The sequence below is a fragment of the Monodelphis domestica genome, chromosome 7, assembly GCF_027887165.1.
Source record: "Monodelphis domestica isolate mMonDom1 chromosome 7, mMonDom1.pri, whole genome shotgun sequence".
Taxonomy (NCBI): domain Eukaryota; kingdom Metazoa; phylum Chordata; class Mammalia; order Didelphimorphia; family Didelphidae; genus Monodelphis; species Monodelphis domestica.
In genome coordinates this window covers 2,647,281-2,660,745 of record NC_077233.1, presented here as the reverse complement: position 1 = coordinate 2,660,745, position 13,465 = coordinate 2,647,281, and the positions used below count along the sequence as shown (strand labels likewise).

Here is a 13,465-nt window from a genome sequence, read left to right as displayed (position 1 = left end):
GCCAGGCCTCTCTTTCTTTTTTCGGAAAACAAACTTGACAACTGTGGCGGGCCATCTCCCTGGAGCAGTGGCGATGGGAGCCCCCAGGCGGGGGGGAGGCCGCCGCTCTAGGCTAGGAGTTTCTAGGAGCTGGTGCACAACTGGGGAGAACTAGGGAGTGGTAACTGGCTGACTCAGCGTTTAAAAGATGATGGGTGGGCAGGGCTGACGGTAGCGGGGACAGAGCCGGTGGACAGCAGGGCTGAGAATGGGGTGGGAGATGACCAAGGAGGGCAGCTTTCAGAAGAGCGGAGTTCCAGGGCATAAGGAGAAGAGTTAGCCCAGGAAAGGGGATGGGCCACCTTATCTTCTGAGACTGGAACCGAGTCCGAGGGAGTTTGGGCAGGCCTGCCTTGGCACAGTCCAGTGCCAGGTGTTACAAGGGAATCAGGTGTTACAAGGGCAGAGGGGAAAGGAGAGGGCCAGTCTGAAATGGTCCCAGGGTGGGAAGGCGTGGGGGGAGGGACGGTGAATCTAAGCGGGGATGGCAGTAGGCAAAGACACATTTCATTTTCTCCTCCCCTCCAACACAGCGCTCCACTCACTGGTCTCAGAAACCAGCCTAGCTCTCCAATCCAGGAATGGTGTCCTGGGGATGAATGGCAGCTTGGCATCTTCGAAGGGGAGTTTGTTCCCAGAAAAGAATAACGACTTGCTAAAAAGACTTGTAGGCGGTGCTGGGGCAGCATCAGACAGACAGATGGACAGACAGATATTTGTATAGATTAGCTCATGCACTGTCTTCCCCATTAGATTAATCGGGAGCTCTCGCTTGCAGACACTATCTTTTGCCTCTTATTGTATCCCCAGCACTTGGCATAGGGCCTGCCTAATAAATCTATATTGATTGATTGATTGATTGAGCTATGCCCAGACTCCTGGTCCAGCAGCTTGAGGTTCTACCTTGGATCTCCATTTTCCACTTGCAGCTCTAAGACTGTCTGGAGGCTTTGGCAGCATTTGGCTTCAAAGAGAACCGTTACTTTGGCTGTCCCCAAAGGAAGAATATGGCCCTGGGATGGTTCAAAGGTGAAGAGGGAAACCTGGGGAGAAACAAGAGAGAAACAGATCATCTCTGAAAGCTCCCAGAGCTGTGAGCTTAGTGTGGGGGTACCAAATTCCAATGGAAATGAGCACAAAGAGCACACTGAGCTGACTTTGGAAATCCCAAATGAACATTATCTGCCCTCCTGTCTTACTGTCTTTTCATTTCTTTGGTTCTGCATTTCCCAGCTGCATTGGAATTTGGTTTGGGAGATGCACTGGCTTCAGTTTGACACCTCTGCTCAAGAGGATCTGAGAAGGAAGCGATGGAGCAGGACCAGAGGGGGAGGGAGGAGAAGATGAGGAGGAGGAGGGAGAAGGAGAGAAAGGAAGGGCGCAGTAGGAGGAGGCAGAGGGGAAAGTGGCAGCAGCATGGAGAAGCACCAGAGTACAAGCTGGAGAAGAGGGAAGCCTTGAGCTGAAGGACAAAGACTCCTCAAAGAGAAAGAAGTGGCGTTTTTCTCTTCTTGCTTCACAGAGGAAGGTGGCTCAGCAGATAATGATGGGATGCTGGCATGAGTTCCCAGAAGCAGGGGGGTGAGGGTCCCTCTGCCCTCTGCCCTTCTCAGACCTCCTCTGGAGATAGTTAGTCCTGGACACCATAGTTTCAGGAAGACACAGATAAGCTGGAGAATGCCCCAAGGTGGCCACCATGCTAGGGAAGTGTCTGGTGTTCACAGCATATAAGGATGGGTAGGGCATGTGAATATTTACAAAAATAGAAATCATTTAGATCAACAGAAGAGGCAATTGGAAATTTAAATAATCTCATCTTAGAAAAAAGAAATCGAATCACTTATAAATAGCTCCTTAGGGGAAAAAATCCCCAGATGGATTTGGCTAGATAGATCCACAAGGGAAGTCCGCCAAGCATTTAAAGACCATTCAATTCCAATAGCATATAAACTACACGCCATTTGAGAACATTCTTTTGTGTTATCATCACACTCAGACATGTGGATCCCTGTTTGTAAAAGGGTTGGGATACACGTCCTTCTGATGTGAGTTGCTGTGCAGGCAGATTGGCATACAGATGTTGATAGGTTGTGATAAGGGTGTAGGCAGGAGTTCTGCCACCAGCCAATCAGCATGGGCACATCAAACTAGGGATTTTCCCTCTTTTGGAGTCTGTGCAAAAGTAACTCAAGTCAACTCAAGGTGTTTATATCAGTTCCTTGGGTACAGCAGGGCAACCTTCCTTAGAAAGTAAGCAAGATAAAAAGCATTCCTGCAAACCTCTCAGAGCCTTTCCATTGCTGTGGCCACTCCATCACCAGGGCCATTCCACGAACTTTCTCCCTCACTCAATAAAGCTTTTTCCCTCATCATGGAGATTGTCTGAGTCATTAATTCTTTGGACTATACCCTAATTTTGCCACCCCCATTGTCAGAAGTGATTTTCTCTCTCTACAATGTTGCCTTTTTTTAAACGTCATCATCTCTCAGTGACCTGGAGGTAAATCCAGGTATAGACAAGCCCTCAGAGAAAGGAAGTTAAAGAACCAAGAAACCAATGAGACAAGAAACTGATTCTACAGGCACTGCTCCCCTGGGAGGCCCAGGCAAATTAAGAAACTATGATTGGTTCCTGAGATGTGATGTGTGAGAGTTAGTGGGTGGAGAAAAGAGCTTATAAACTGAGACTGGCAGGAAGTTGAGGTCTTTGGCATGCACATGGAGGAACAGAGTAGACCCTTGGGTTGTAGCTACAGGCCCATTTTGGTGGCCAATAGATTAGAAGCTAAGTATCTCTCTACCTCCCTCCTACTTTTCCCTTTCTTTACTACTACTACTACTACTACTACTACTACTACTACTACTACTACTACTACTACTACTACTACTACTACTACTACTACTAATTTTGTCTTAATAAAGTTATGAAGCTACAAACAGCCTCATAATTTCAAATATTACACCACCCAACATCATTTTTGGTGTCCAGTGTAGGGCTCACTGCCTTTGGCTCTGGTTCTCTTGATCTCGAGGTAAGTGGCGCTTCCTTGCTCTGCTCCCTTACTTACTCCTTGGGGTTTTCTCCTTCCATCTTTCAGCACCTGGGTTTAGTCAGGAGACTAGGTTGGGCCTTCACAACAGATGACTTCCTACAGGGGAAGATGCCCTACCAGAACCTCATGTTTGGGACCTACATGAGACTTGTTCTGCTGTTATTCTTGGTGTCAGGAAAGACTGCTGCTACACCCATTTGGAGGCCTGGCAGGACTCTGTCTGTGCCTTGGTTTTTCTTCTCTTTCCCTCCCCTATTTTCTCTCTCTGGGGCCTTGGCAGGCTACCTTGTGACTGTCTCCTTGTCCTCCACCATGGGACTTAAAAAGGAAACTATGATGCTGTCCTTCACCCAGATTCTGCCCATTAAAAACAGCTAGAAGCAAAGCCACAAATAATCTGGTTTGGGCTAAAATGATGCTTTTGAAAGCACAAGGTGGAGTTCCAGCTCTGCTCCTTGCAGTCAGACTTAATTGTGGTCAGTAATAAATTCAGTTGATCATTTCTACCACAAATTGTAAAAGTTAAGGCTGGTGAGTATGTGATCATTTGCCTCAAGTAATTTGGCTATATTGTGATCGTACAAAAACCCTTGATTTGTGTTCAGTTTAGTTTGATTTGCAGGTTTGTTACCTTGAAAGATTTCTAAAAGGGAAAATGCAGCCAGCCAGGAAGACTGACAAAAAGCTGCCGTCAAACAGCTAATATGCTGGGGAAGATTAATGGCTCTTCAGACTTAATAAGGAATCGTCCCAGGGAGCAGAGCTCTCACCTTCCGCTGTCAGTGGGAGAGACTGATTGCCCCATTGTTTTAGAGCAATGAAGGAAAGCTCATTTGGAAGCAAGCCCAGAATGGGAAAAAGGTACCCAGAATGTAGGGGGGAAATACAAGCAGATTTCTGTTCAAATGACCAGAATAGTACTTAACCCCTCCTTGATCATGAAAGAAAGAGTATCGCTCCCTTGGAATTTCATAAAGAGGTAAAAGGCGTAACTTCGATACATCGACACGGGTCCACTATTGCTGGATTTGCTGCACCACCAAAATGTGGTTTTCCTGGCCTGCCACAGGCCACCCAACCACGAATTCCGATTCCACCTTCTTCTGGTGCCCTGGAGGCCTTGGTATTCTGAGTCCTGGCGAGGCAGCATGGACACAATTTCTCCCTTTAGGACTCTAGAGCTCTAAGCTGGAGACAAGAAGGCTGCCAGGCTATCTCACAACAGTATAGCTCTGCCCTTCCCTCCCTGTGGAGGCCCTCCACAACTCCCATCAAACACAGCATTTTTGAGCTAGACTCGAGCCCCCACTTCTCTCTGAGGAGGAACTCTGCTATTGGAGGGCCAAGCTCTCGGGACTCTAATTTGATACGGAGTTCTGAATTCCCGGAGAGTTGGCTGATAGATTGTCGAGTCGGAAAGCCACCGGTTAGTCAGAAGAGGTGTAATCCCGAGCCATGAGAGGCGACGGCCCTTCTCTGGAAAGGGGGGAGAGGACAGCCTCAGCACGGCCCACAGGGGATCTCCCGACTTATAGGAACAGGGATGCTCCCACCCGAGTCCGGCTGGGAGGCGGAATGGCTACTGCACGACTCTTTGCTGAACCCCGTGTTCAGGGTGCTAGTGCTGAGGCTGCCCTAACTCGGCCCCTGCTTTCTCCTTTGGTGGCAAATTTCTATAATCAATAGGAGCCGATGCAAATATCGGAGCTGCTTCCAGTCTGAATGTGTAAACAACTAGAGAAAAGCAGCATTTGGTCTCGTCATCTGCCGGTAAGACTGAGCCTAAATGTGGTTGGCGCCTACGGGCAACCCATCTGGCCTAGACTGCGTGTTCTCGTACACAACTGGGAGTTGCTTCCGTAGCTCTACCCCACCTCCAGTTTTTGTTTCAGTTGGAGTCTTTCGTAAGGAATTCATTTGCAGAATCGTTGAACCTGGGGTAGAACGACTTCTTGGCAAGGAGTTGTTGCTCATGTTTCCGTGTATGGGGGAGCTTTTCCCGCTGTGACACGACGTTTTTATGACTACGTCCCTCCCTCCTCTTCCTGTCCTAGCAAGTTCCTAGAACATAGAGACGTGCTGGAAGTTTCAGAAGCTGATACGGAAACAGCTCTGAGTCACTAGAACAGGACACGAGAATGGAAAACATTAATCGATGGGGAAACTCTACGAGAGGGATGGCCGGCGCCGCCAAAGGAGTCGAGATCATCCCGAAGACAGTGGAATGAGCTTCCCATTTCTAAAGGACGATCACTGAAGTTTCGGGGTTAGAGAACCCCATTTAAGGGGCTGCACTACACTGGGTTAAGTCTCGTCACGGGCCGATTTGGGCAGATTTCTGTCTAGGAACCAGATCAGCAAAGCCTCCTTCAAAGCTATGCTGAGAAAGAGGCCGATTCCAGAATAGCCCAGAGAAAATCGCCAAGAAGCAGAGGCGAGCCATCTGTAAATGCGGAGAACGTACACTAGGGGACCAGTGTGTGGGGTGCAATTCTGGGGAGGCTCATTCCTCCATGAATCCCTCTAAGGAGCAGACAGGAGGCTTGAGACGCTGGCAGAGCTCAAGTGGCTTTGTTCAGGGCGAGTGGGGAGCAAGGGGGGACAGTGAGGGAGCACTGCCTGGAGAGACCTCAGAAACAGCGGACATTCCCGCTCAGCACTTGGAGGGATCCAACACACTGCTGCTCTCTCCTCTCCCACCATCTGAGTGTTACAGGGCACGTTTGACCATTCCGTTTCTTTGTTTTGTTCTAGCCTGCTGAGGTTTTCCCAACGCCTGCAAGCCTATGGACACGCCTTACGTGTGCCATTGCTCAGCTGAGTCCGGTTTTTCAGTGGCAACACCACGGAGACGTTTCTCGGGATTCAGTGATCATTTCTCAGGCCACGTTGCCAAGACTAGAACGTGTAAGTTCTGAGGTTTCTCTCATAGAAAGCAGGACACCCCAGCCCCTTCCACGGGAAAGAAGGGCGGCCGCCTCTTAGCCACATTAGAGTGTATTAAGGGCCCCTACATACAGGAAGCTGCGTGGGAAGGGGGGGTTCTCTCTTGGTGCCTCACTGGGGAAGGGCTCCTGACTTTCACTAACAGGAAGCTGCCAATCGATGGTTACTAATTCTCATCGGTGGATACTGGGGAATAATGCACCATTTCATCTCCCACCCAAGGAAACTCGATTTATAACCCGACTTGCTCTAAAGCAGTCCCACACCGAGTGCCTTTTCCTTTCTCTAAGTGGAGAAGGGAAAGGAGCCCTTGGACCCCCTCTCCTTCACCCAAAAGGGGGAACGTCAGGGCTCCTATGGGACTCCCTTCAGCCCTTCCTCCCCTCAGGCCCGCGCAGGGCTCCCCTCATATCATGACCTTTGCTCTTCCTATTGCTCCTTCTGCTCTTGGCCCTTGCCTCTTTAACTGCCTCGTTAAAGCTCTTGGCTTCCCAGTTCCAGTTCCAGATAGTGGTCACTGAGCTCCAGCACCTCTGCACTGGCCATTGGCCATGGCCGCTGCCACCTTCCGCTCCAGAAGCCGCGTGATAACCCGCCCCAAGTATCCGGGGCCCTCGTCCATCTCGCATCCTGCGCCCTCATTCAGCATGAAGCAGTTCCAGAAGCCTGACAGCAGCCCCAATCCCGGTTATTTGAAGGGAGAATGACGGGGTTTGCGGTGCAGGCGGGTTGCTGTATGGTGTTGGCAAGTTTGCTCTAAGGATCCAGGCAGGAGTTCTGCAACCAGCCATTCAGCCTGGCCAGAGCAAACGAGGGACGTGACAGTGTTTACATCAGTTCCTTGGGTACAGCAGGCCGCCCCCCCAAAGACCCCTTCCTCAGTAACTAAGCAAGATAGAACGCGTTCCTGCGAACCTCTCAGCCTTCCCATTGCTGTGGCCACGCACACCTTCTGCCCTCGCTCTCAATCAAGCTCTTCCCTTCATCATGGAGAGTGTCTGAGTCATTAATTCTTTGGACAAGACCCTAATTTCACAGCACTCCACCCCACCCCCAACCAGCCATCAGTTATTATCGTATTAGATCCTCCTGGGTGGGTCGTGAGAAGTTGTCGAAAAGGTTACATCCTCATAGATTCTTTGGATTATTCTTTTCAAGCAATTTTAGGGGGAAATGTTACCAGTAACATGGGCTGGGAAAGGCAGAGAAACTGCTCTGAGAACCAGCATGATTCCAGAAGGCCTAAGAAAGGGCAGATGACATGCCCAGAAATCAGACAGTTGCATCATGGGACTCTGAGTCCCTGAATATGATGGTGACCCCCGTGTGCAATAGTGGGGGACGAATCAGAATCAAACTGACTGCCTCTGGGCTGTCCTAAGCAAAACTTCAACTGTGATTGGTAGACGTAAAATTAGGGGAAGGCACAGGAAGTGACACAAAAAAAGTGTCTTTAAAGAGGAGTTGCAACTTCCTGATTTTTTTTTTGCAGTTTTTACTTGGGGTTCTACTTGGAGTTGAGCTTCCTGTGAGAGGCAGTTCTTCATTCTTTGGAGTTGAGACTAGAGAAGAGTCTGCTGTCTAGACCTGAGCCCCTGCTCCTGGTGAGACTGTCCTTGAATCTCTCCCTTTGGACTGACACATGGCTGTGGCGAGTGCGAAAGCTGACCCTTTCCTGGATCTTCTGAAGAGACCAGCCTCAGGAGAGACCTACCGCTTGAGCGAGACATCCCCAGGGCCTCACTTTGCCAAGGCCTCTCTGGCTAAGGACTAACTCTCCCTGCCTGGGCTGAGCCAGGGGCCGGGAGTAAATGACTCAGTGCTCAGGCTCGATGCCTGCTCTCCTCTCTCTGACTGTCTTACTTCACTTTTCTAGATTTTGTAAATAAATTTTAAATACATTTCTTGGAAATAAATTAAATTCTTGTCAACCCTGTTTTAAATATAACCCAGTCCAACCTTTTTTGTAGAATTAAACCTTTTTCCCCCTCACAACCTCTTCAGTGGCTATTCACCAACTGGAGATGTCTTGGGATGGTGAAAGGAGGGACTGGAACGAGGAGTTCCCAAATGGGCTCTATTGGTCTTGGCCAGAGAAGGGAAGCACTCTTTTTTGGCCCTGCCAGATTGTGGAGAGACTCAGCTTCTGGGTCAGGAAGTCACGACCAGTCAATTAACAAATAATTTTAAAAGTAGGAAGCACTGAAGAATGTCGATCATTGCATGGGGGAGGAGAATCCCCTCCGCTCACTCCGAGGGACCCACGATCCAGTGGTGAGAACCAAGGCCCACGTCGTCCCTAAGCCTGGAGGCTGAGGGCAGCTTCTTGGCCTACCCAGAGAAGTCTGACAGGGCACGGGAACTTACCGTTTCCTTCCTTTCCTCGAGGCATGTTGGGCTCTCTTGAATCTTCCACACTGCTGGGAGCTGGCTTGTGTTGTGAATGTTTATAAAGGTGACGGCTTTACTCCCCAGTCTAACCAATCCGAACTGCAGGGCTGAGACACTGATGGCGAGTGTTGGCCCCTGGGATACCAAAAGAGACCCTTAGCACGCCATTCCTGGGAAGTCCCCAATGGCATGTGCTGCCTGCTGCTGGGAGTGGCTGAGGGCCCTTCCTTTGCTGTCCCTGCCACCCCCATGGCTGTCCAAGCTTAGGGAGAGCACACCAGACACCTCGGCTATGTGGATGGATAAGGTGGGAATAACCAACTGATCCTCTCAGCAAGAAGGAGGAGCACCTCCTGCCCCACCTCTACGCCCTGGACAGGCCTGGCGTTGGCCAAATGCCACTGCTACCCTTCAGGGCGTCTTCTGGGCTTTCCCATTGGCTGTACAGCTCCATTGTGCTCCGCATACTGCCTCTCCCAACGAGAATGGGAGCTAGCTCCTGGGAGCACAGGCTGTCTCCATCATTCGTTTAGTGCGTGGATCGACACACAGGAAGTCCTTAAAAAATGCTTTTTGCTTCACCCACTATTGGTCTCTGTCCACCTGTCCATCCCTTCATGGGAGCAGCTCTAAATTTAGGTCCAAGACCGTCCATGGAAGCAGACAACAGGCTTCCCTGCCTGAAAGAGGCTTGTGTATTCTCACCTTGAAGGCAGCCTCGATGTGCAACACCACTGGCACCGGGGAGCGCTCGATCTGACAGGGAAGCTCCTGGCTTGTCAGCCCAGGAACGCCTCCAGTAAAATTCAACTCAAATTCACCCTTTTCATTGGGATCTAGGAAAGGAGAAAAGCAAATGGTCACCACATCTGTGAGTTCAAAGAACCAGAGGTGAACCCCAAGAGTCACAAGCACTAACAAATGAGCTTCCACTGAACCCCATCCTGGCAAGAGCTCCAGGCTTGGCCGCCATATTGAAGCCCCTGTCCCAAGAGCTCCCTTCAAAGCCCAGGAGCCACCTTTCCCTTCTGGAGTCTGACAGCATCTGTTTTTTCCCATTGATCACATGGTGAGGCCTCTCCCCTCATTGCCCCCAAGCCCCTAATAGACTCAGCCACCCCTGCAGGCGCATTGTCTCTGTCTCTCTTCTGTCTCCTTTCTCCCTCCTCTCTATCTCTTCTCCTCTCACCCCATTTCCCTTTTCTTTCCTACCTCCTTCTTTCTTTCTCCCTTCTCTTTGATGTCCTCTCCCCTCTGTCTTTCCTCTGTCCTCCCTCTGCCCTTCTCTCTTCTCTCGTTTCTCTCCTCTCCCTTCTGTTTGCCTGGCTCTCTCTTCTCCTCCCTTCCCTTCTCTATGTATCCCTCCCCACCTGTGTTTCTGTCCACTCTCTCTCCACCCCACTCCACCTCCACTCCTCTCTTTACCCCCTTCTTCCTCGTCCTCCTTCTCCACCCTCCTCCTTTCTTCCTTCCCCCCTCTCTGGCTCTTTCTCTCTCATTTTCAGAGCCAAACTCCCCCTTCCTACTTCCTTATTCCTCACTCTTCACTCAGAGTCCATTCCCCAGTCTAACACAGGCCTCTCTGCATTGAGAAGCATTAATGGCCTGCCTTCCCCTTCAGGCCCTAACTAGGAGACCCCTCTGAAGCGCTGACCCTGCTGGCTTCTGTGATCACACTTTCTCTAGGTTCTCCAACTTTTCCGAGTCCTCCTCAGGCTCCTGGGCATCCCCTGCCCTTACTGCCTAGGGAGCCCCGAGGCCTGGTCTCCCTCCACCATATACCCTGCCCTAAGAGGCTCAGCAACCTCCAGGCAGACAGAGCCCTCGTCTCCTTCCTGAATTCGGGTTCTTCCTGCAACCTGTGGGGCCCGACATTCCGCCTGATGTCCCACTGGCACTCCCACTCGCCTATCCAAAAGGGGGCAGAACACCCCCCCTTCCTCCAAACTAAGGGGACCTGCCCACCCAGCTGCAGAAAGGCACGGGTTTCCTCTGCTCAAAATACTCACTGTGCCCAAAACCTTTGGCCTCTTGTTGAAGTCCTTTACGATCCCTTCGCTTTCCAGATGTTCGCTCCCCCCCCCCCCAGATCTTATAAACCGAATTACCCAGAGGCCTTCTCTCGGCTCTCTAATCCATCCCCTTCAGAGGTGGCCCCCGATTCCTCTGGAGCTCATGCAGCCTTATCCTCCCTGGCCCTGAGATCCCTCCCTCCCTCCCTCCGTCCCTCAGCCTGGAGACTGGGCATCACTGAAGGAGCGGCCCAGGGCAGCCGCGGGTCCTCATCAGGACCCCCCTTATCCTTGCCCTTCTTTAGCTTCCTGTTTTGAATGGCTTTCCCGCATTAGACTGGGAGTCCCTGGAGGGCAGGGGTTGTCTTTTGCCCTTAACATAGTGAGTGCCTAGCTCACAGTCTAGTAGAGTGGTAGCCTCTCGGCGACCGAGAGTGCCGATTGTCTGTGCAGTTTCATCTACGGTGTACCCTCATGTGGCCTTGGAGTCCACAGGCCGAGGCGCACAGTCTGTGGCACAAACTAGCACACAGTAGCGTCTTAATAACGGCCTAGTTTTAGGCTCGCCCTTTCTCTCTCTCTTTCCCTTTCTCTCTCTCTCTCCCTCTCTCTCTCTCTCTCTGTCTCTCTCTGTGTCTCTGTCTCTGTCTCTGTCTCTCTCTCTCTGTCTCTGTCTCTCTCTCTCCCTCTCTCTCTCTCTCTCTGTCTCTCTCTGTGTCTCTGTCTCTGTCTCTCTCTCTGTCTCTCCCTCTCTGTCTCTCTCTCTCTCTCCCTCTCTCTGTCTCTCTCTCTGTCTCTGTCTCTGTCTCTCTCTCTCTGTCTCTCTCTCTCTCTCTCTGTCTCTCTCTGTGTCTCTGTCTCTGTCTCTGTCTCTCTCTCTCTGTCTCTGTCTCTCTCTCTCCCTCTCTCTCTCTCTGTGTCTCTCTCTCTGTCTCTGTCTCTGTCTCTCTCTCTCTGTCTCTCTCTCTCTCTCTCTGTCTCTCTCTGTGTCTCTGTCTCTGTCTCTGTCTCTCTGTCTCTGTCTCTCTCTCTCTCTCTCTCTCTGTCTCTCTCTGTGTCTCTGTCTCTGTCTCTGTCTCTCTGTCTCTGTCTCTCTCCCTCTCTCTCTCTCTCTCTGTCTCTCTCTGTGTCTCTGTCTCTGTGTCTCTGTCTCTGTCTCTGTCTCTCTCTGTCTCTCTCTCTCTCTCTCTCTCTGTCTCTCTCTCTCTCTCTCTCTGTCTCTCTCTCTCTCTCTCTCTCTCTCTCTCTCTCTCCCCCCTGCCTGCTGCCTCGGAGTCCTCCCATTTGAGGCCCTACTCGGTTCTCCACAAGCGGAGGTACCTATGACTCCAGTGTGAGGCTCCACTTCCACGATGTGACAGTCGCTAATCTTCCCCCAGGTATAGTGGATGGCAGATTTGCTGTTGTTCCACATCTACAAGACAAAGACCCCAAAGCCTGGTCATCTTCAGGCAGAGGTGGGGAGGAGGGGTTCGCTGGAGCCCTGTCCCAGCCCCTGTGCTGCCCAAGCCCAAGCCCTGAAGGCCTCCTTCTGGACATGTCCCAGGGACAGGCTGTCTCCTGGGGAGGGCCCAATCACACAATATCTGAGGCCCAAAGGGCACAAACAACTGGAGTCTGGGTCCCGGCCTCAAGATGACCCACCTTGAAGTCCTTCTTCACATTGACTCCGATGTAGTTCTCCCCAGGAATGATGATGGCGTAAGGCTCCAAGAGAATCTGGAAGGGCTCGACTGAGCCTTTCACCTCGATTTCCAGGGCAATGACTTCATCCATGATACACGGTATTTCATACACATTCTTGTTTTCTAGACTATGGAAAAAAGGAGCCCAGCCTGTGGGCTGGTTGGACCCGGGAAGCCTTCTGTACGGAGGCTTCTACTTTGGACTCACGACTTGTCTTTGCTGGTGAAGGTTCCCTCCTTTGATGCTCCTGCTAAGGATGGAGCCCAAAGATAAAGAGGAAGTTGCCCCTGACACTAGGAAGTTCTCTCTGTGGAAGCAAAGAGCTGGGAACAAAGGCGGCTCCCATCGACTGGGAAACAGAACAGCAAATCACGGGAGAAGAGCCCCGTGGACTCTCCTGACTCCGGGAGAAAGAGTGGAGAAGAATTCAGAGGCGCCTGGGAAGGCTTAGGGGGCTGAGCAAAGGGAAGAGAGCAGCACCAGGAAAAGAATCGACGTGGACGGAACTGGAAACAACGGGCCCAAGAACATGGCCGCGGGGTCCCTCCGTAGCCACGGGGGCTCTGAGGTGACACCCGGCAGACACTGTCAGAAGCTGGGAGGAGTGAGAGGGAGTCCTTCAGGGAAGAGCCGAAGGACAGGCGGTGCTCTGAGCACCCAGGCTGGGGTCCAGAACTCAATGGCGGAGCTTGGAACAAGGACCAAAAAGCAGCCAAACGCTTGGCCCCAGAGAACTGCCTGCTGGGTGTCTATCCCAAAGAGCCCAGAGGAGGAGGAACACGACCTGCCTGTGCAGAAAGCCAGGAGAGCAGCTCTTTTGGGTGGGAAAGGATTAGAAACAGAGAGGGGGGCCATGAGGTGGGGAATGGCTGAATGCAGTTATGGTGGTGAGTGTAATGGGTGTAAGCAGCGATGAAGGGCTGGGAAGGGAGTGAGCTTGACTAAGCGCCTACCATGTGCCAGGCACTATGTAGGCTAAGTGCTTCCCAAAGACGATGCGTGCCACTATCATCTCCCTTTTACAGTTGAGGAAACTGAGGCAGGGGTGAAATGATGTGCCCAAGGTCACACCATTAATAAGTATCTGAGGATGTATTTGAACTTGGGTCTGGCTGACTCCTGGCCAAGCCTCTACCCACTGGGCCACCAATTCCACGAAGGGGAACCTGGTAAGATTTGTGTAAAGAGGGGCAAAGCGAAAGGAACAGTTTACATGACGACAACACACGCTGCAAAGAATTCTGATGGACATGCTGAGCAGCCACCAGTGCGGAGGCTTCATCTGCCCCCTCCCCAGGAAGAAGGCTGGGGAGGCCTGGGATTTCTTGTGCTCAGCTC

General features: G+C 51.4%; 1 protein-coding gene across 6 annotated transcripts in view; it reads right to left on the bottom strand.

The window, feature by feature from the left end:
- Nucleotides 1–13,465, bottom strand: part of DLEC1 (DLEC1 cilia and flagella associated protein) — an 83,708-nt gene that overhangs the window by 43,090 nt on the left and 27,153 nt on the right. For all 6 annotated transcript variants that reach the window (XM_056804087.1, XM_056804088.1, XM_056804091.1 and 3 more), the window contains 5 exons: nucleotides 12,086–12,254; nucleotides 11,762–11,855; nucleotides 9,135–9,265; nucleotides 8,406–8,564; nucleotides 943–1,082 (listed from right to left, as the gene is read on the bottom strand). In XM_056804087.1, coding sequence (XP_056660065.1) covers nucleotides 943–1,082; nucleotides 8,406–8,564; nucleotides 9,135–9,265; nucleotides 11,762–11,855; nucleotides 12,086–12,254 — 693 coding nt within the window. The remainder of the gene's footprint in view (nucleotides 1–942; nucleotides 1,083–8,405; nucleotides 8,565–9,134; nucleotides 9,266–11,761; nucleotides 11,856–12,085; nucleotides 12,255–13,465) is intronic.